This window comes from Streptopelia decaocto, assembly GCF_964273445.1.
Source record: "Streptopelia decaocto genome assembly, chromosome: 9".
NCBI lineage: Eukaryota > Metazoa > Chordata > Aves > Columbiformes > Columbidae > Streptopelia > Streptopelia decaocto.
In genome coordinates, this window is record NC_138664.1 from 20,000,075 (window position 1) to 20,022,430 (window position 22,356).

The window sequence follows — 22,356 nt, forward strand, 5'->3', positions numbered from 1 at the left end:
GAGGGATCAGAAGGAGGATCTGGTGGATTCCAGACCTGCCAATCTGACCTCAGTGCTGGGGAAGGTCAGGGAGCAGATCATCCTGAGTGACATCACACGGCACATCCAGGACAACTGCACGATCAGGCCCAGACAGCGTGGGTTCATAAAAGACAGATCCTGCTTGACCAACCTGATTTTCTATGACAAGGTGACCCACCTAGTAGATGAGGGAAAAGCTGTGGATGTTGTGTCCTTAGACTTCAGTAAGGCCTTTGACACTGTATCCCACAGCATCTCCTGGAGAAGCTGCAGCTCATGGCCTGGATGGTTTATCTGTGATGGATAAAGAACCGGCTGGAGGGCCGGGACCAAAGAGTTGTGGTGAACGGAGCCAAATCCAGTTGTTGGCCAGTCACAAGGGGTGTCCCCAGGGCTTAGTACTGGGACCAGTTCTGTTGAATCTCTTTATCAATGATCTGGATGAGGGGATTGAGGGCACACTCACTGAGTTTGCAGATGACACCAAATTGCGGGGATGTTGATGTGCTGGAGGGTGGGAAGGCCATACAGATGGATCTGGACTGGCTGGATCAATGGACTGAGGCCAACTGTCTGAGGTTTAACAAGGGCAAGTGCCAGGTCCTGCACTTGGGTCACAACAACCCCGTGAACGCTCCAGGCTGGGGAAGAGCCTGGAGAACAGGAGCTGAGGGGAGACCTCATCACTGTCTACAACTGCCTGAAAGAAGGTTGGAGCATGGATGGTGTTGGTCTCTTCTCCCAAATAGCAAGTGATAGGACAAGAGGAAATGCCTCAAGTTGCACCAGGGGACGTTTAGATTGGATAACAGGAAAAAATTCTTCATAGAGAGGGTTGTGAAGCATTGGAGCAGGCTGCCCAGGGCAGTGGTGGAGTTGCCATCCCTGGAGGGATTTAAAAGGCATTTAGATGAGGTTCTCAGGGACATGGGTTGGTGCTGGAGTTGGGTTATGGTTGGACTTGGTCTTAAGGCTGTCTTCCAATCAAACCAGTTCTATTTCTGCTGCCTTGCCCAGGAGCAGTCTGAACTTATTGCCAGGAGCACAGGAAGCCTGGCAGCCTGGGCAGGGAGGGGACACGATGCTTGGGCAGCATGTTGCTGATCTCTGCCACATCTGTAGCTCATGGCCGTGCTGCCAGGCAGGAACAGTGTCCCTGGTGGGTTATTAACCTTTTCCCTGGTGCCTCAGGCCCCTCTTGCAGCTTCATGGTTTGTGGCGAAGATTTAGTGCCAGGACAACATGGTGTTTCATGTCACTGTAAGCCTGGTGCTCCTGGAAAGGCTGTGCCACATACACTTTATCTCTAGAAAGATGCTTAACGTGTAGCTCTACTGTGAAGGCTCAAGTGTGATACCATATATATATATATGATGTCATACATATATATAGGAGGTGCAGATACCCCAGGGATGAACAGGGAGACCTGGAGGCATTCGTGCATGGACACGATACACATTTTTCTTCTCCCTGTCTCCAGCAAAATGATCTCCAAAATCATAGGGTCTGGTTCAAGTAATATGAAAACAGGGAGACACCTGGGGACTCAGGAATATCCTGTGAGAGGCCATGAGTCACAAGCACAGGGGACTCAGGATCCATCTCCAGTTTGTCATGATGCCTTTGTTTGCTTGCTGGGTTTTACTGCATCTCAGTGGCTTGTAGTATCCAACACAGTGCCTGTTTGAAAAGGGCTGTCCCCAGCTCCAGTCCTCACCCCATTAAAACTCCCTTGTCCTGCCCAGCCCCATTTCCAAGCCTGTCTGCAAACCAAGTCCAGGCAGGTGGCCAGAACGAGCTCCCAGTGAGCAGTGCTGGGTTGGACACTCCAGCTAATTCCACACAGCTGGGAAGCGGCCCTGCCCTGGGGATGGAGATGGGAAACACCTGGGGAAGGTGAGGCACGGGGCAGCTCTCAGTCTAACTCCCAGCTCCTTGCAGCAAGCAGCAGGCTCCTTCAGCTCAGGTAGGAGTGGTGGTTGGGATTTTGGGGTGCTTTGCTGTTTTAAACCCACTTTTGGGAGGTGCTTGTGGTCCTCCTAATTGCTGGGAGCAGCTGTGGAGGAGAGGTGGAGCACTGGCTCTGTGCTCTGAGTCCAGGATGGGGACAGTCCCCCTGGCCAGGCCTGTGCTCCATGTTGGGGTGAAGGGCTCTGGGAGCTGCTGTGTGCTGCAGTGTGTTGCTAACCAGTGTGCATCCCGTCTTTAGGGTCCCCTCAGTGCTAGCAGGTGTGGGGCTGGGACTGGGCAGCATTTTCCCCAACCCTGTATCTGGTGGTGTCCTTTTTGTTCCCCCCACTTCCCTGCACACCCAGCCCTGCTCCACCAGCAATGTAGTTTCTTTTCCCCTTCCAACTATGGCTGATCCCACATGGGGCTGAGGTGACCCCAGCTCAGTAACCCCATGTGTCACTGAGCCTGTCCCAGCATTTGGCTACTGGAGCTCACCAAAAAGCAGCTCGAGGGACTGGGTTTACCGGGCAGCTGCTCTCTGCCCATACCGCAGCATTGTCTCCAGTGACAGGGATTTTTTGTCACGGGGCTGCAAATCCTCCCTGCAGCCAGCGAGGAGATCAATGAAGAGCAGCACGAGCTGGGGCTGCGCCTCATAAACCAGCAGCAGCTGCCAGGGAAACCCCCGTGCGGGAGGGAGGCCGCCCCGGCATCGCTGTCCTCAGCGCCATCCTCAGCGCAGAGCTTGGCCACATGAGGTGGCTGCTGTTACCATGGTGATGGAGCAGAAACGGGGCCTGGTGTTTTCCTCACATATGAGGATGCTGGGCGGGGTGAGGCTGTCAGGCACACAGCCATCCCCGGTTTCCTCCTTCTGCTGGGGAAACCCTCCCCAGGCTCTAATCACAGCTGGGCTCCGCTGACAAACCTCTGTGTCCTGTGAATCCCCAGATGGTGCTGGGTGCCCACAGCCTGGCCCCCCCGTCCTGCCCCATGTGTCTGCATTAGCAGTGCTCCTGGGAGGCTGAGCTCCCTGTGAAAGGGTCCTAAGGGGGGCCCGAAATCATGTCAAGGGTTTCCAACACGCTCATGTGACTGTCCCAGGTCTGTCTGCAGAGGCCCTGCCAGCCAGGGACAGTCACTGAGGTTACAGATGGGGCTGTTCTTTCCTTTTCCCTCAGGTTTGCAGCCCAGGACAGAAAAACCTCACCCCCTTTTCCCAGAATAATGAAGTGACAGGAGGTGCTGACAGCCGCCTCAAGTGAAAGAAGGGAAAAAGGGACACAGTAAATCCTTGAGTAGAGGAGCCTGCGACAGCCCAGCCTTCCCTGGCCCGCCAAGGGTGAGTACTACTGACTTGGATTGTTAATGTGTGATTTTATTGCTACATCTCTAGCACGTCTCAGTTAGTTCTCCCAGCCTTTGCAGTGAGGAGGTTGCTGCAGGATATTGTAAGCAGGGCTGTGTCTGGCTCAGGTGGTGAGGATTTGCAGATCCCGGAGCAGCCCTGCATCATGTTTCCAAGTGTGTTACTGGTGCATTTGCGTGTTGAACAAAAGGGCTGTGGTTAAACTGCCAGCCTGACCAACCCTATGGGCACAGCACCCTGCAGCATCCCCTCAGCCAGGGGCACTGGGCAGCTGGCTGGGCTGGCATGTCCTCAGGCAGCTGCGGTGGGGAACAGCATTTCCTCCTAAGAGATTACTGAGAAAAATTAGCGTTTTCTCTAAATTGCAGCCCTATGGGAGCTCATGGTCCCTACAGAGAGATCAGCAGCGTGTGCTGGAGGGAGGTTGGGAAACAGGGGCTGAAATGTGAAGTGACTGGGAGAAGTTGATTCTCATTTGCTGAAAGGCGGAGAATAGGTGATTGTCCTAGTTTAACTGCTACTGGTCCTGCTTGTGGAAGGAAAATGAGTGAGGCACCTGTGAGTCCTGATGACAGAACCTTTCTCAGCTGGCAGAGAACTTTTTCCCCCAGCAAAGTGGCCCAGCAGCACTCAGAATAGGCCGAATCCTTCTTTGCCCACTCTTCTTGCTGCATTTGTCTCCCTGGCGCTCTGTCACATTCAGGCTTTTCCTGCCTGCAGGTGTGCGTGTTTCTCACCCTTTCACTCTTAGGCTTGTGTTCTCCTTGCCACTTTTCCACATTGTGCTTGCCAAGGGTTGGCTTTGCTTTTCCCAACCCGCTGGTCCTGTCTGCTGCCTGTCCCCTGTCAGCCCCCCTTGGCTTGCTGGGATGATTGTCCCCTTGACCTCCAGGGTGTCTGTCACACTGGAGAGCTGACGAGCTTTTTTGGAGGCAGGAATTCTACCGTCTCTGCTTATGGAAGGTTCTAGAGAGTCACAGTGCAGCTCAACATTTGGCTTTTAAGAGTCGCACAGGCTGTATGTGTTCAGGCTGAAGCCTGTGTTGAGTTAGGGGAAACCTGGCCCCACAGAAAAGCTATAATGGTTTAACAGTTTTGACAAAGGCAGTTAAATCAGTAATGCTTTTATTTGAGATAAACAGTGTTTTGGTGTTAGTTTAAATCCAGTCTCAATGCATCTTAAAGACAAGCAGCTCGAGTTCTTTATTAACCTGCTGCTAACAAACACGAAAGCATCACCAATGTGAGTGTCCTTAACCCAGGCTGAAGAGAAACAAGTGATTCTCTTCCAGGCGGATGCACAAATGGTGCAGCCCGTGGGTTTGCGGGGCAGCTTTGGGTACCAGCGAGTCACTGCTGCCCTCTGGTGTCCCCATCCCCACTCAGCTCTCAGCAGCTCAGCCTTCAAACGGGCTACGCGATGAACGCCTTGTTAAACTGTCCCTTGGTCGTCTGGCTTGGTCTGCAAAGCAAGTAGCACCGACTAACCTAGCAAAAAATATTCACTTTTAAAGCTAGAGGTTAGTAAGTAGAAGGGAGGGCCTTTTTTTATTTTCCCGTATTCACTCTGTCTGCCCTGTGACAGCCTCAACTTGATGCCATTTCTCCTCTCCTGTACACGTATATGTGCACAATCCAATTCTAGCATGGCTGAGAAATCCCTGCTGGGTCTCGGAATCCCTCCAGAACTTGAGGCTCCCACCTGAGAGCTTCGTGTGCTCCAGTAAATGGAAAGATCAGAGTGGCAAAATAAAGAGGGGGGAGCTGAGAGATGCAAAACAAAGCAGTATCTTGTGTTCCTGTTAGCAGAGGCCGGGCTGAGGAATGCTCTGATGTCCCCGAGAACAGGGGGCACCAGTCACTGGGCAAGCAGGTGGCTTGTGGAGAAGAGGCTGATGATCACTGAGAGTCTCTAGTATGGGAAGGAAGAGGCTGGAGTTAGAATGAGGGCAACAGTAAGGATATTACTGCACTTTTATAAGGTGCTATATTCAAAGAATTACAGGATTATTTTGCTGTGATTTCCTGGTTTACTAAGGCTAGTCAATGCAATTTCACGGATGTGAAACCCTTCCTTATGCTGCTTGCTTGTTTAGAGGGTGAGACTTTTACTATTGAGCTTTGAAAGGGAGTTGAAAGATGCTACGTGCTCATTGTCTGCACAAAGATGGGGGAAAAGAGTTCTTCTTTCTCTGGATACACAACTCACCAAGCCCCAGCAAAAAAAGGGCGAGTAAAATTCCAAACCTGGTCACCACCCTGATTAAAAGAAAAACAAAAAAGGTATGGGAGTAATTAAAAAGAGAACAAAACTCTCCAAGCAGACCAGAATTCGATTGGATTAAAAAAAGTGTATTGGATGTCCAATACAAAATAATAAACATGAAGTTATTAAAAAAAGCCATAGAGTATACAGCAAATACTACAGAAAAGCAAAAAAATTGTACAGAAAGGTAGACGTCTACAGCAGGCCTCGAAATTCTACATGAGAATCATAAAACAATATACAGATTTGGTTTTTTCCCCGAATGTCTCTGAGGGAAGCTGGCACTGCACAGCTGGGCTATGACACTACAAGGATACACAATGTTCCAAATGGAAAATCACAGGATACGTAAGAAAACGTAGCATTAAAATGTGAAAAAGTGCAATACAGATTGTACACTGAATTGAATAAATGTTTGCTGTTTTTTTTTCTTTTTTTTTTTTAGTTTAACCTTAAAAAACCAACTTTGAACAGTTGTTTTATCATTAAAAATATTCCCCCTCCCCAAATTCAATGACAATATTAACATTCATGGTGTTATACATAAGTAATATTCACAAAGACCCACCAGCTAAGAATACTGTGTATGTGTGATGGCATTTCTTTGGGTATAGGTAAAAAACAGGCAGAGGAAAACATACACCCCCTCCTTTCAGGACAGGGTGTGTATTTCATTACTTAAATACATATTCTGTAGCTTATTTTGCCCTGAATTGTGTTGATTAAAATTCCAAACATCAATTATCTGGGTTGCCCACGGTGCTCTGATTAATTTGATTCCTCCCCCACCTTCAAATAATAAATAAACCAGCAAATGTCCTAGAAATGACAACACAGAGTCCAGGAAAAGAGAGGAAGTAAAACTGGCTCCCCCTTCTCTTAGCGACAGGGCCTATGAAAATTAACGTACTTGGTGATGGTGGTGGTTTTTTTGTGGCCTGCTTTTGGTTATTTTATTTTAATGCAAGCAGATGCCAATATTCCTCTTACTGTTCCAGCAGAGGCACCACCCGTGACCTGCGCGTCCTGCAGCGGCACCGCTGAGCGCCCGAGACGGCAAATCCCACCGCTCCGGAGGAACGGACGCTCCAACCCAATCCTCCGTAAGTTTGGAGTTTCCTTTCATCTTGCAAACGGAATTGCACATGAATTTGTTACGCAGCTGAGTATTGTATTTTTTCCCTCTTTGTATGTCATTTCTCCTCACAGAGTATGGCGGAGCCAGGCAGTTGAGGAGAAAACACCCTTTTCTTTCCCCTCATATAGGAATTCCCTTTGAAATTTCCTTCCTCTCTAGCCAGATATGTGAACAGCACCTGAGGCGCTAATACTGGTTTTTCTTTTCAAACGGCTCCCAAAGTGTAAAAAAATACATTTTTGCCTTGCTCATGTCTCTGAACGATCCTGAAGAGAAGGATTCTGGTTTAAATAGGGTAGGGACACGGCCCTGGGGTTGGACTTGCTGCTGCAGGATCCTGTGGACACGTGGTGTTCTCAAAAATACGATCTGGTCTGTTGCTGATGAGGAAAGGTCCACCAAGAAGCGTTAGTGTCATCTGAACATAAGGAACCCTACTTTACAGGAGGAATTTATTTTAATGTTTCTAAATGAGACTCACTGCCATTTGTTAACCACAGTATGCTGAAGGTACAGGGAAGGACATTACAGAAGATGCGTTCACTTGCCTCGGTCTTTCGAGTCGATGTAAAAAGACAGGAAAACAACAATAATGAAACTTCCCGCTGGATTCCCCTCCCCCTTCCCCATCTACTTTCCCCCCCCCACTTAAAATATTGAAACTGCACAAAAAGCGACAAACAAGCCTTTCAAATTACATTTCAATTCAAACAGACTGGTAATCTCACAGTGATGAGAGGAAAAAGTCAGGCTTTTAATAATTATAATATAAAAATAATAAAAAAAGCTTACAAATAGCAGTGCAGCATCCCAAAAGGCCATGGATTAACTGCCAGAAGGGGACGTAATTATACGCAGAATATAAAACAAAACAGAACAACCCACGCTGGCAATGAATTTTCATACACAATAGAACAAGCAGTCAAACGTCAGTCTAGGCTGTGGAAAACAACAGTTTCTCCTCTTTTTTTTTTTTTTGATTACAATATTTTTTTTTCCTTTTTATAAAAAAAGATAAAACAAAACCAGAAATTGTACATAAATGCCAATGTCCAACACTGAAAAGGCAGGGCAATCACACCACTGAGACAAAACCTGACCCAAAGGAAAATAACCCAAACAAACCCAACACGAAGTCCACTTGCTTTCGTCTGGATGCCGATTCCGGCCCGTCCTGCACGGACGTGGAATCCCACGTGGCAATGACTTGGATGACAAGACAGGTCGTCTCTTCTCGCCCGGCTGCAGCGCAGCCGCGCTGGCTGGCTCGGTTGCTTCCCGTACATGCTCTCGTGTGCTGTCCCTCTTTATTTTTTATCTTTTTTTAATCTTTTTTTCTTTCCTCTGTACAATTCCTTGTGTTCCAAGGCTGAGTCCCAAGACTTGCAAAGTGTCTGGAGTCGTGTCCCGGTGCGGGTGGTCACGCTGTAGTGATGGCGTTAAGGTCCTTCATGAGTCCTTCCAGGTGGGCCATCTCTTTGGTCAGCTCGTCCGGTTCGTAATTCTGGGCGAGATAAAGAGCTGTTATTATTGGCAAGGTGACTTCCTTTCTTTAAAGAGAGACACAATTATGAAATAAGAAGAAATGACCAGTGATTCTGGTGTAGATTGTGACCCTGACACATGAATAAGCAGATTTAGCAACAGTTACAGTAACTTGAAACAACTCCCTGTTTTAATACAGATCTCTTTGCAATAGTGATTCATGTTTTCACTGATTCTTACGACTGTGATCATCTTATCTGTTTTCCTTGTATCAATTCCTGCTTCAAGATAACAGCTTCCTTTGAACCAAAGGAAAAATCTGTAGAAAAATCTTCCCAGCTTAACTAGAAAAAAAGCTCAAAGGAATCACTTCAGTAAAACTGCTTTGAGAATCATTATGCTTGCTAAAAATCATACTCCACTTTTAGCCTCAATTGTCTAGCTTCCCATTTTCTTGCGGTAGAGAATTGCACAGATAACAGAATTCTGGTAGCTGTTTGTGTGTGTAGACAGAACCACAAACTGGTGCATCTCAAAACCTTTCCTAAGCTGACCAGGCCTTTCCCAGCATGGTTTAGTTTTCAAACCCGCTGTTCTCAGAAGCAGCAAAACTCCTGTCTCTATGTATTTAAGGCTCATTATTAAACCTAATATTGAAACTACTTCTCAGCTGATTGTGTTCCACAAAACTGGAGTCCTGACTGGGATCTCCTTTCCTCTGCTTCTAGATACAACCCTTTTCTTTCATTTAAATAGAAACAATTACAGTGGGCGCTTTCCAGTTTACCAAGTCTTCTGGCTTGTCCCAGACAAGTCCTCTCTGTCCTTTGTCTAAGACATTATCTGCCAACTGTTGACAATGATAAATAGAAGTGAGCTAGAAGGACTCAGGCCCATCCCTACAGGCTCTCATAAAAAAAGCAGAATCAATTCCAATAACTTTATAACCCTAACTTTATAATCTCATGCTATAGATTGGATCTTTTTTCCTCTGGGAATCGTGATCAGCCAGCAGAAACCAGCAAGGAGGCAGGAAAGCAAATCTCGGAGAACTTTATGTTCTGCTAATATTAATAATAGCCTCAGTTCAGCCAGAATATTGTTGATTGTTTTTCAAGCGGGGCTTGTGAGCTGGAATAGCTGGAAGCACTTCACCTGTTTAGTGTTATGTAATTAGCAATGAAGGTACCTTAAGTCATTTTCAAATTTAGAAAGCACCACTAATACTTGCGATTTAAGTGCTTATTATCTGAATTTACAGCCTTATGTAAAGGTATTTGCGCTAGATTTTGTAATGTGGATAACAAGCAATGGCACTTGGTGGAAGTCAGATGCCTCATTATCACCTGCCTGTGAAATTCTCAGTGCAGACAGGACTAAGTGTGATATAAAATATGATATAAAGAGCGATTCACCACGCTTTCTGAGTCCTCCAGCATCCGGGTGGTCTCCTGCATGTCAGGGGCGCTGGGAACCACCACTGGCATGGGGGGGCGAGTTCTTCCTAGAGTCCCAATCGACGCAGTCTTCACCGAGTGAACTGGATGGTTAGGAGCTTAAAAGAAATTGTTATATAATTAGCGTTAATATATAGCGTTAATTAGTTCTGCGTATTCAGAAAACTCTTGAAAACGGGGAAGTAAAAAGGATTCTATAATGCTTCAAATTATGCAGTCCTGAATTTTTGTCTACTTTCTCTATGGACATAACACAAAGGGCACTGAAAATGATACCAACAAAATTCAGTCTGGCCTCTAATATACATTCTTTGAAGCCCAAGTCTACTCCCCAGTTTAAGTCTATTCCCCCCTCAAGGAACTTTTCATCTTAACCCCCTTTTGTTTCGGGCAGTTTCCGGCTCACCTTGCTGGGTCAGTAAGGGTGTGCTGGGCAGCGCGGGGTCGTACGCGGCCCCGGCCGGCGGCACCGCCGGCACCGCGAAGCTCTTGAGCGGGTGTGAGGGCCGGACGTGCGCGGTCGGGAGGGGCTGAGCCGCGTCCTCCTCCGGCGCAGCACCCAGGTAAGGCCCCGCCGAGCCCTCGGGGTCCTGGTGCTCAGCACACGGCTGAGACGAGGTGGCCGGCATGGTGTCGGTGCTGGGTGTGTTTCGGACGGATTCTACAACAGACAGAAAAACCCATGGTTTATTTTCTTTAACAGCATTTCTGTCTGTGGCCAGCTGCAAACAAAGCAGTAGGTTTTGCAAGCACCTTTTCCAAGATGGCTGTTTTAAGCTAAGAAGTGAATTCACAGATTAACTGTGTAGCGTATAACACCAATTCTGTGTAACTGTCCTGTCTTAAGGTGAACGGCAGTGGCTGTCTAATAACAAAATAAGCTTGAGAACGGAATGACTCCACAGGCATAATACCAAATCAACAATTTTGCACTGAAGCAGCTACCTGTAAGAAGACCTCAGATGATAAGCATCCTAGAACACTAATCTTCATCCTCATTTTATCCTTGAATACTTCCCAGTATCGGCATTATTAACTGGTATATTTTAAGTGTATGTCAGCGTAGTGCATACAGACAATGAGACGGTAGCTGGCATTTAGGGCACTGTGATCCTACTCACAGCACACGTGAGATCTGGATGGTGAGAGCTGTCACTTCAGTGTAAAACCAGAAGGGAAACCTCTGCCTCTAACGTATCGTCTGCCTTACATTTGCAGCCTCGTGAATTGTTTTCATAAGGCAACAGCAGACAACGCTGTTGGCTGTGGCACCTTAATGAAAATGTAGATCTTAAACTAGAGAAGCTCAGAATTCACTTCATCTCAAGCTGTTACCTAAGCGCGATTTAGCCACAGTGCTGCTTCAGAATTTCACAGAGCACTGGAGACATTATAAAAAATATGGCAAATGATTGTGCTTCAAGCCTGAAAATGCTGCATAGGAAACACCAGAATATTCTGTGTGCTTCAGGATGATTAACTAACGTCAGCTCTCTGTAGTGAAGCCTGGACTTCTGTCCTCTCTCACTTTTAAACACGACTAATTAGTTTTCATATAAAGTGGCTCAAATTAGACTTAAACTGCTGTTTCAGATTCCTGGTCTGAAGGGTTTAGAATAAGGAATCTTCCTATTTAAGTTGTATATGAAACATTAAGCCTCTTTTTCATCATCACGTATCTCAAGGGTCAACATCTGATCTACACAAGAAAGTGTCTAGAGAAAACTCAGCCTGTGAAGGAATATTACTTAATTACTGTACTAAATCTGTCTTTCATGGAACACCACAATAACCATGTTTCAGGGTTTGATTTCCACGTTTCACTCATTTTTTCCATGACAAGCAAAATCTCCCTGCTGATTTGTATCTCACCTGTGGAATTGGCCCTGTCTGAATGGGAGATGGATGTGCCAATGGGCCACGGGCTGACCTGGTGATGGAGATAGCTGCGAGTTGGAGAAGCGAGGCTGCCGGAGTGGAAATGATGGTGAGGGTTATCGAGGGAATGGATGGGATGAGCACTAATCACAGCTGTGGGTGGACACAAGACAGAAAAATGCTTAATGCACAGACAAGCATGCACGTGTATGTCCTGAAATGCACCCTGTGTCCCTCTCTTCTCCCACAGAGCCACGCAACGGGATTTCCAGTGACACCAAGATGATGGTTCTGCACCGATTTTCCAAGTCTGCTCCAGCACTTCATGCCAAGATACACAACCCCCCCGAGAGGCAGAGCTCTTCACTTCCCTGGGCACAAAGTACATCTCTCTCGGCTGAATCTTTCCAGCGCTTTCTGCTACGCTTGAGAAAAGGTCAGTTCCCTTTAGACCTTCCGTGTATTTCACCCTGTGCTATAAATGTCAGACCTAATACAGGAGAACTAGGAGCTCAAATTCCAAAATAATTTCTGGCTGTCATTGAACTTCTTGACATTGTAACGAAACGTGGCATCTTTGGTTAATTAAATAATGCAAGACAAAGGGTAAGAGTAGGGCAAGACACTTGGTGCAGACTTAGTAAAGCTCTGCTCCAATAAATTCAACCCGAAAGCCTCTTTTTCTTTTCCCCTTCCTTTTGTGATTTTGCTATTTTCTTTTTCCGGTTTGAGCCATGAATTTTATACTGAATGTAAATCATCCTTTGCCCTCACCCTGATGTGATAACAAACTCAGTTCTCCCCAGCTGGGAGGAAAAGCACGTGCAGAATTTAGTTCTTAGGACAGCCTATAATACTGAATTGCTTAAAGTCTTCCAAACGAAAGAGTCTCAACACAGAAAACAGGAGGGGAATGCTACCACTAGCACCATAAAGAGAAAAAAGGTTGTGGTTGGTTATTCTCGTTTGAACCATTTTTGGAAATTCTCCAAATGTGCTGCTTTTGAACGTTACTTTCTAGGAATGGCATAATGCACAAATCCATCATTGTAAGGGTGACTTCGGGTCAGACTTGTTGCACTGACGCAGGCGGTTTGAACACGAAGGCTGACGAAACAAACCTGTCCCCCCGAAGCTCCCCCTTTCCTGGAGAACAGGCTGTCGGCAGGACGGGACATGGGAACCCATCAGTGGAGGCGATAGGTGTAGAGATTTGCAGCTATTGCCAATGAACAATTGCTCCCACTGAGTTACGCCAATGTCATTATCAACCTCCTGTCAATGAAGAGCAACTAAACTCTAATACTGGGCAATCGCTCGGTTCTAGATGTCAGTCCTGTGAGAGCTCTCAAGGGGATGTGAAAAGTCACGTATTCTCTTTAAGAGCTTCAAGCAAGAATAAAATGCCACTTTGTCTCGCAGGAAATCGGGAAAGGGAGGAAAAACCCACAAAAGCTCAGCGATCAGGAGTCCGGGCATAGGCAATGGGCGTTAGAGACACCAGGACTTCTCGTGTGCATCACCAAGGTAAGAGGCTTAACGATTTTTAAGACATAAACATTTTAATGACTTCTATTTGTAGAAACCACTGGTCTTCAGCAAGGCTTTCAATCATTATCATTACCTGGCTAGAGGGCTGAACATGATTATAGAGCTCAGGGAACTCTACAGCTCAGACCAACTAAGCACTGTGTAATTTTGCTGTACAGTTCTGTCACTGCACGTTCACTTCTGTGCGTTTGACGTGTGTTCTTAAGTCAGGGTTTCTGTCTAGTTGTTACGAGGTTTTAGCCAAGTCCCCTTCCATCTCAGACTTATCACTTGAAAACTAGATATATTGTTTAATTCTGGAAATATTTCTTAATAATGATTAAACTACTCAACAAAATTTCAGTTTGGCACTTTTGCTTAAATAATCATTAAACAATAGGGAAATACATAGATAAGAAATAACCAGACATCCTCCTCAGGACAGCAGTTATATTGAATGTTTCAGTATGACTGCAGATAAGGGTAAAATGGTCGTTTAGAAAAGACTAAGCGTGACTCCTGTAAAAGTAAGTCCCACTTCTCTAAGCTCACAGTTTCAAGACAGTGCCAGTAAATATATGTCAATATACTGAGGAGAGTCACCAGGAGATTCCCCAGGTATCAATGCTGGGACTGGTTTTAATCAATTATCTTTCTCAGTGACCCAGAAGCAATCAGTGCAGTCTTCAAGTTTGTCAATAATAGTACGGTCTGTGGGGTAGTTAAATACTATTTGATGGCAAATAACTCCAGAAGGGCCTCACAAGACTGAGCGAGGGGGCAAAAAGATTGAGCATCCCTTCAGTGTACAGTAACACAGTGAGGGGAAAATAATCAAAATAGTAACTAGAATGCTGCAGTTAGAACTCAGCAAAGAGTTTTTGGAGATACAGGTGACGATCTCTGATCTCATTAGCTCAATGTGCACACTCCTCGCTCAGTGTTCCTTTTAACGTGAGCTAAGGATGCTTTCACCATTAGGGATTCGGGATGTCGTCCTTGAGCTGGCTCCCTGCAGCCTGGACAGAATTCCTTAGGAGGCCGCAGGAAGGCAGCACGTGAGTGTTGCTGCCCACGCGTGCAGCATCAACGCGCCTTGTTGGGCTGCTCCCCGCGTCAGCGCCGTTGACTTACGCTGAGGTGGTTGAGAATCGAAAGGCATCATCATCTTGGGTCTCATCCCCCTTCTTCCAGCCAGTGTGGACATGCTGTCTTCCGACTCGTGCCCTGAAGGAAAAATCCGGAAGGTTATTTAGCACTGCAGGGAGATGGAGCTGGTTAAAGCACCAAAACCCGAATCTGTGTTTGACCAATTAAAAAAGTCACACGCGTCTCTCAACAGTTTAATACGAAACACTTGTTAGATGATCTTCTGATTACTAATCAGTATTTACCAAGGCAAATTAATCATTTAACTCTTGTGCACTCAGATTTCTCACTAAAACAAGTGACCCATCCTTTTCAGAGGGTCTTATAAACTAGGCACCCAAAACCAACTCCCCACTTGGAAAATACAAAGATACTGAATAATATGTCAGTGAAGTGATGTCAAGTAGACATAGTAAAATGTATTTTATTTTAAATATTATGGTTGAAGTACTCGTTGATCGCTCACCCCTGTAGGAATTCCGCCTTTGATGGATATTGCTGTCCATGGAGTTATCCACCGGGGTGATGTCTTGGGAGTTGCGAGGGATGGGGGTATCGGTCATGATGGGATTGGGATCTGGAGATTTATCGATGGGTTTTAGCTCGAGTCTTTCATGGTGGATCCAAAGGTCAGGAGGTTTGACATCTTTGGAGTTTCCCTTGTACTTGTGGGACCCATTCACTGATTTGCAGGCAGCTCGTTTCCTTGGGAAGGAAAACAAATGCCATGGTCTGAGATGCAGTTTCCTTTCACTTGTTGAGGAAGGCAAATTTGCACTGATCCTTGGATCCTTCAGATCTTGTGGCCAGCTGAGCAAGAGCCGCCCACTGGGACGAACCTTTGAATTTTCCATCTGACAAAGCAGAACGCAGCTCTGGTGCCACGACATTTGTCTCAAATGCCACCACATGCTGCGCAACTTTCATTTAAAAAAATTAGCTTTGCAGTCCTTACAGTTATTAAGAGAATATTCTAAACACAACGGCAAAGTTCCACACTGACATCTTACTTTTTTTGGTGCGAGGTTGTCCGCCGGGTGCAGAAGACGGCGACTATGACCACGATGACGATGGTGATGACCCCGACGGAGACGATGATGACCAGGAGCATGTTGCTGTCCAGGGGAGAGGTGGGACTTCCATGGGGGCTGTTACTGCCTGGGGGGGGGAAAAGGGGTTAACAGAGAGAAAAAACAGCCATCAAAAGCAAGGAGTGCCCAGGAAAGGTTTCTAGAATCATATAGACCAGTCGAATGAGAAAGGTGGTTTGTCTGCTAGGATGTCTAGTGAAGTGCTCACTTCTTATTTTTGTCATCTGTGTTTCTGGATAACTGTTATATAGTGTTTTATATATAGAGATGTATATGTATATATAATTTTTTGTTTTAATTGCTAAATAGCTTTAGAGTCTAAGGAGAGTTAACCTGGGACCTTTTCAAAACTGCAGGCACTTTCCTTGGACCAAGTCATCACAGGAATGGGTATCAGGATCCCACAGTGGTCACTTTCCTCTGAGAAAAACCCCGTTTTCTGTAACACTAACGAGTGCAATCTTGGGCAAGGCTTCTGCAATGGGCAGGGCCAATAAGGAGGAGATTAGATGAGATTTCTTTTCAATCCTACGATGATCTTTCCGAATAAGTTTTGCTGGTATACTAGGGCAGCTATTTCAGATCCCGTTCCCTGTACAGTTAGCTTTTCAAGACTGAAATGTAAACGTGTGTAATGAGATTTTCTTTCCATGTTCCCCACACAGGAGGTAAGAACATGAAGAAAGAAGAACGAGACCATTTCTGGCACAGGAACAACTCCCATCAGGAAGAGAAGTTACTAGGGAAGATGTCACGGATATCTGAAGGTAAGACACAGCAAAACACAGACCCCCCTGTATTTTCCAGGCAAAGCTTTAGAGCAGCACGTACCGCCGAGCGGGGGTTTGTAATCCGGGCCCATGTCCAGCGGGCGGCCGCCCTTCCCTGCGGAGCCAGATGCTGCAACAGGACATGGCACAGTTATTGGCACACACTGTTACTGCTGTGGTATTTCTGTCACTAAGCTCAGGAGCCACTACTAGTGTTCAGTTTTTAGAAACAGAACCATTTTTCTGAGTTTCCTCCTGTCTGTGCGGCTTAACCTTCTGTGAAAGTAATGAGGTGTGTCATTATTAAGCTATTTGGAAAGAGTAAAAATCCTGTTAGCTGGTGATGTGTAAAGAAAAATACAAATAACAGAAAAGATGAAATAATAAAAATTAAATCATTATTAATTACTGAAATAAATCAAAACAATCTTATTAATGGAATAATTCAAAATATCCTATAATACATTTGCATAAATTAATATGCATAATAAATTATGATTATATAGTCAAATCATTCAAATATAACTGTCATACATTGACATACATTAAGAAATTATGAATATTAGGGGAATAAATGAAATATAGTATAATTGAAAGAGAGGTACTGCACTAAAGTGTAGTATTTTTTGCGTGTTGGGAAACACTTTTATGAAAGGGCATGAAAGGCTGTGAGGAATGAGTGTGGATTTCTGGGGCTCCCTTTCCCTCCTCCTCCCTTCTGAGTTCTGCAAAGACCTCTGCTTGGCCAACTGTAATTTCATATCCTTAATAACACCATGACAGAAAATTAAAATAATTGCTACTGAAGTTAACAGATCACATAAAATAATGGAGTAGATAACAAGATATAAAAAGACAGGAGAGTACAGGACTGCAGGATGGTCACGATGGCTGACAATTTATAGTGCAACAGACAAACCAGCAAGTTTTAAATAAAGCAAGCACTTGAACCTTCCCCTGTTCCCTGCCAATGAAACATCTGCTTCCCCACAGCCATCCTGAATCTCACCCAGCGTCTCTGGATATTAATTTACTCCGTAACTGTTTACTGTCTGCTTTATTGGGTACACAACATGTAAAAGCATGTTTAATTAATTACTTCTAAGCAACAAGTTGAAAATCAAGTAAAATAAATTCATTCTCAACACTTCAGGATCTATTTAATTGTACATCTGTGCTGATTGCCAATGTCCTTTGAAATTCATGCCTGTAGACTAATTCCTCCCCTTTTTATTGGCCTTGTAGGTTATTTGGAAGAAACCAAAAATAGCCCTGAGACATTCACCTTCTAATCCAATGCACTCAACTCAAAGCTGCCGTTTTTCAAGCCAGCATTTTAAAACCTGAGGGCTTTTGAGAGTCTGGAGCCTCAATGAGCCGACCAGAAAAACTTTCCAGAGCAGACAGAGTTTCCTTTCTTATGAAAATAATTACAGCTCTAGAGCCCTGGCACAGGTTGGCAGGAGCATCACTTAATCCAAACGCATTCGGACAGAATGATTCAGCTCCGGCACAACCCGCTGGCACAACCCTGGGCCATCTGACTGCAGAGATCCCTCCACCTTCCTAACACCCAACCAGCGCTGCCCGCTCTTCCGCTACTAAAAGCACCGCAGGAACTTGCTCATCTACACTTCGAGATATTGGTTTCACTTCAAAAATGCAACAGCACATGGACAGGAAAAACACGGTGTGAAGGATGGGATAAAAGAGAAAGCGTGGCTGGTCATTTACCTTGATCGTTTGGCATTTTATCTGAGGACTCAGCTAGTGGGGCAAGCACAGGGAAGGAAAAACAAGAGAAAGATCACAAGCCTTGAAGGAGCGAGAGACAGAATTTAAAGTTTCACATCGCATAAGCGCCCTGGCCAGAGCTCTCATTTCCAAACACCAGCACTCGTATGGAAAAAGTAGTGACAGAAATTCTACTCCTCACTTTTTCACCTCTCCTTAGAGTCCATTTTTCTCCAGATATCAGGCATTTGTCCTATGCCACCAGTTACCCAGCACCGAGCAGTTGTGTCACACTGATTCCCCTGACACCATCCAGCTACCAACTCCACACACCACCTCGAACCTTAAAGCAACTCAAAACTGCTTTTCTAAAAAGCCCATTTAGGACATGGACCTTTGGCGTTAATAACGAGCTGACCTGTCCCACTGGTAATTTTGAAACAACACGACCAATCCAACAGCGGAGCAACATTTCCACGTGTGTTAACTACATGCAGGAGCCATCCAACACAACATTTCATTCTAGTCTATCTCCACTGTCTTCCTGACTTTTCCGGTTTAAATATAAAATTCACGTTATTGCTATCTTATCCTTACAGAGGCTGCATTCGGGAAATGAGAAGAAAGATCTTTATCCTACCCTTGGGTGTTCGGAACTGAACCGCCTCGGACATGGGGCCCATCCCCTTGGAGTTGCGGGCCTGGATTTTGAAGTAATAGGGGGTATCGAGGGTCAGCTCCTGGATCTGGTGGGTCAGTCTGTTTCCCACCACAGGTTCAATAACCCAGTCGTGTATTTCGGCGTTCACATCCGTGCTGTAGTAAATGATGTATCCTGTCGGAGGCAAAAAGCAGAACAACTTTAGACCTGAAAGAACTGGATAGTGCCAAGATCTCAAAGAATATGTGCTACTGGTATTTGCACAGCTAAAGGATTATGGGTTTTCTGAACGTCTATTTCTACTTTTTCAAAGACTAAGAATACATTCAAATATGATACATCCTTCCCATCTTCAATTTTTAACCTTTCAAGAATATATGTTAAGAGAAAAAAAGCAATTTCAACATCAACGTTATTTTTGAATACGGAGAAATTATCTTTACCCATTCATGGATCACATAATGTCATATAACATAAAGCTCTTATTATTAAAAAATCCTCAAACCATTCATATTTATCAAAAATAATTAACATTAAACCAACATAACATTATCATGCACAGCTAAAGGACATGTTCAGCACTTTTAAAATTATTTTTTCAGTTTATTAACAAAGACAACAATACAAAGAGAACTGAAGTTCTCTTGCACAGCAAAGAAGAAAGCTATGGGAAGTGTTTATGATCTGTTATTAAATATATTGTAGATACAAAGCAATATAAAGTCAAAGCTTTGTATCATTTGTTATATAAGAAGCAGAGCTACTTGTTGAGCTCACACAGCAACATATCTGTAACTTGTCTAAGAAGCAGCACATATACATCTATATATATAGTGACAGTTAAAAGCTCTCTATATAGTATAGTGGCACAGGACTACTGAGTTAATTTATGACCGTACTAATTAGTCAGCAGCTATACTGATGCACAAGCATCTGGACTCCAGACCAGCACAGTTCATATCTCACATCCATCCCACCCCCATGAAAAGGAGGTTAGAGCTGGAAAGACGACTGTTGCACAGCTGTGCTGCAGTTACATCATCGCGTCGTTTGTACGGCATTACTTAATGAGCAATTCCTGCGGCCCCAGGTGGCGCCGGTGGCCGTCCCCAGCAGAGGGCACTCAGCCCCCGCGTCCCTGCAAAAACTAATACATACATTTTCATTCAATGCATGCAAATAAATGTGAGGTTCTCCTTCACAGACATTGCCAGGAGATTTTGTACCTGGAAAATGGAATGCATATGATCATTTCGTGCCAGGCAAGGCTGATCTCTTTGTACATTGTCTTCCCTTGCTTGTGCACGCGCTTGATCTAAGATGAAAGGCTGATCTTTGCAAGAGCGTCTATAACCCGGGGATATTTGTGCTTTAAATTTCACCCGTCTGCACGACCCCCTGACCGCCTGCAACCGTGGCCTTTAACCTACAGTTACGGTAACGGCTCCTGTTTCTCCCGTCAAACCTTTCTTGTACAGAGCAAACATCTTGTTGATAATAAAATAACCCTGGACAGGCTTGATATAGAAGAGCAGCCCAAGAGACAAAGCATGTACCTGTTACAGCCTCTGTCCTACCTGCAGCCTTTCACGGGTCTTTCTTACACATTGCATAAAACTTTATTTCAATTACTCAAGGCTGAGAGTCTCCAGCATTCTGCCCTTTCAAGGGATCTAATTAGTTCTAGTCTCCTGTCTAGAACCTGGGCTAGACTCCCGCCTAATCAGACGCCAGCTGGTTTCAAAGGTTTCATTCTGCACCATGGTTAATTCTGAAAATAAAAGCAAACTAACTCATACACTGCAAACTATGTGTCAATACAACCTGATTTAAAAGCTTAAAGCTTGGGGTAAAAAGGAAAACTGAAGCGAAAGCCTTGAGGAAGGAGAATCCAAACAGAAATTACTGAAACACTAATTATTAGTTTCTGTAAAATGATCTGTCTGCCATGAAAATGATGCAGTTTCACAGGCGAATAACAGTTTACTCTTAGTACTTATGCCAGGGGACTAATAAACTGATTTTAAGTCTGTTCTGTGCCCACAAAATGACACGAAGATGACAAAGAGCTCTGGAATGGAGTCTTCCAAATGAAATACGGATGGGCCAGATGCATTACAGCTGTATTTCTGGAGGCACCTACTACAACAGCACAAGCTGATGAAGGCAAAGGTTATAGAGCTGTTTCAACTTTCAATTATATTTCTGGTTAGGCTCCAATTTCACACTGCAGTTGGTTTATATCTTAATATATTTTTACTAGGTACAAAAGTAAATAATTAATCTGAGCTACTAAAAAGATTGACAAAGAAGATCTAAACCTCTTGGCTAGCTCTGGGCTAAATGAAACCCGGAACATGTTCCCATAGTTATGCAGGTTAGATTCTGCCGTTAACCGCGTGTCTTATATCTGCAATATCGCTCACGCAAACCGCACCTGTGATTTTGCCGTTGGCTTCGGACGGAGGCTGCCAGTTCACAATGATGGTGCGGGGCTTCCCCTCCTTGCTCACCACCGTCACGTCTTTGGGAGGAGAAGTCGGCACTGCAAACGGAAAACCAAAGCAGGCTGTGAGAAGCGGGCTGCCCCCTTCACCAGATAAGCACCTTCCCTTCTGTTTCACCATTGAAAAAACCACAATAATAATGACGCTGAATGTTCAGTCTTGGAACACATCCACCATCCCAGTGCAGCGCTCCTACTGGTTTACTCCAGCTGGCAAATGCCATTGTGGTGCACGGCATCTCTGTAAGGAGGTCCCTGCTTCTAACTTTGTCTGGTCATGGTAAAAATTACATGAGCTGATGAAATAAACACATTCTGTATGTACAGATATACAGAATATCTCCGTATCTGCAAGTTAATGGCGGGACCTAGAAATGCCAATGTGAGCGAGGTAAATCCACCAGAGGTGGCGAATCGTAATCCGCAATTGCTGATTTAATTTAGTGAAGAATTATTTGTGATTGGCGAGGAAATCTGCACCCCCACAGCACTGGAAATCCAGAAATCTTTGCTGAACACCATTCAACCTTTTTCCCCGGTTGGCAGAGCGAGAGTGAGAGAAGGAAAGGGGAGCGCTGCTTCCCCATCAGCCTCCTGCCCAAATGCAGGAAACTGCTCCAGAGAAAACCTGAAATCGGAGACTTTCTGGCTGTGAGCTCCGCTCTCCAGCTGGGGCTCAGATTAATGGTTTCCAGCGTCTCCAAAGGTGCATTAACCAGCCACGCTTTGCAAGGCCCCACGATGAAAAACCCGAGACTTCTAATGAGGCACCTTTTAGCAAAGTAAATCCGCCTTGGATATTGAATACTATAATAGTAACATTTAGTGCTTACACGGTGCTTTCTGCATTTAAAGAGCTTTCTGTGCATTACCTATGAGGAATTAATCTGTCCGTCCGCTGAGATGGCTCCTCATTATCCCTGCGCAGAGTAACAGGAACAGAGGAAACCAGGGAGAGCAAAAGCTCAAGAGTTCCTGTAACTATTATCCCAAATACTTAAAAACCTGCTCAACAGAAATGGACAGACGTGAAGCACCAATCAAGGCCCTGTAGGGAGCTTCAGAGAAAATAAATACATAGAAACTCTTGGGCATTAGCCGAGGAGCAAGTCCTGTACAACGCTGCTGCTCACCAGTATTCAAAAATAATGAGTCACACGCTCAGGAATTTGGCGAGTAATATAAATCACAAGATCTGTTAGGAGAAAATACACTTAGCCTTTTTTTTTAGTTCCCAAGATTTAAGTCATATTTGCAAATACTCTTTATAACCAGCCCAACTAGAAATGTAGCTTCTATTGAAATGAAATGAGACCTCCTGCATCTCGCCCTCGCTCCTGTGCTTTTT

At 45.0% G+C, this 22,356-nt stretch overlaps 1 protein-coding gene across 6 annotated transcripts in view; it reads right to left on the reverse strand.

Moving 5' to 3' along the window:
- Positions 1-7,471: 7,471 nt before the first annotated feature.
- Positions 7,472-22,356, reverse strand: part of NEO1 (neogenin 1) — a 159,476-nt gene continuing 144,591 nt past the window's right edge. For 4 of the 6 annotated variants that reach the window (XM_082061227.1, XM_082061228.1, XM_082061226.1 and 1 more), the window contains exons 19-28: positions 20,940-21,047; positions 18,482-18,676; positions 16,169-16,237; positions 15,257-15,404; positions 14,713-14,951; positions 14,232-14,324; positions 11,562-11,720; positions 10,096-10,350; positions 9,648-9,787; positions 7,472-8,251 (exon numbers count right to left, since the gene is read on the reverse strand). In XM_082061227.1, coding sequence (XP_081917353.1) covers positions 8,168-8,251; positions 9,648-9,787; positions 10,096-10,350; positions 11,562-11,720; positions 14,232-14,324; positions 14,713-14,951; positions 15,257-15,404; positions 16,169-16,237; positions 18,482-18,676; positions 20,940-21,047 — 1,490 coding nt within the window. In that variant the 3' untranslated portion in view covers positions 7,472-8,167. The remainder of the gene's footprint in view (positions 8,252-9,647; positions 9,788-10,095; positions 10,351-11,561; positions 11,721-14,231; positions 14,325-14,712; positions 14,952-15,256; positions 15,405-16,168; positions 16,238-18,481; positions 18,677-20,939; positions 21,048-22,356) is intronic. The other 2 variants (XM_082061229.1, XM_082061225.1) reach the window with 1 other exon arrangement.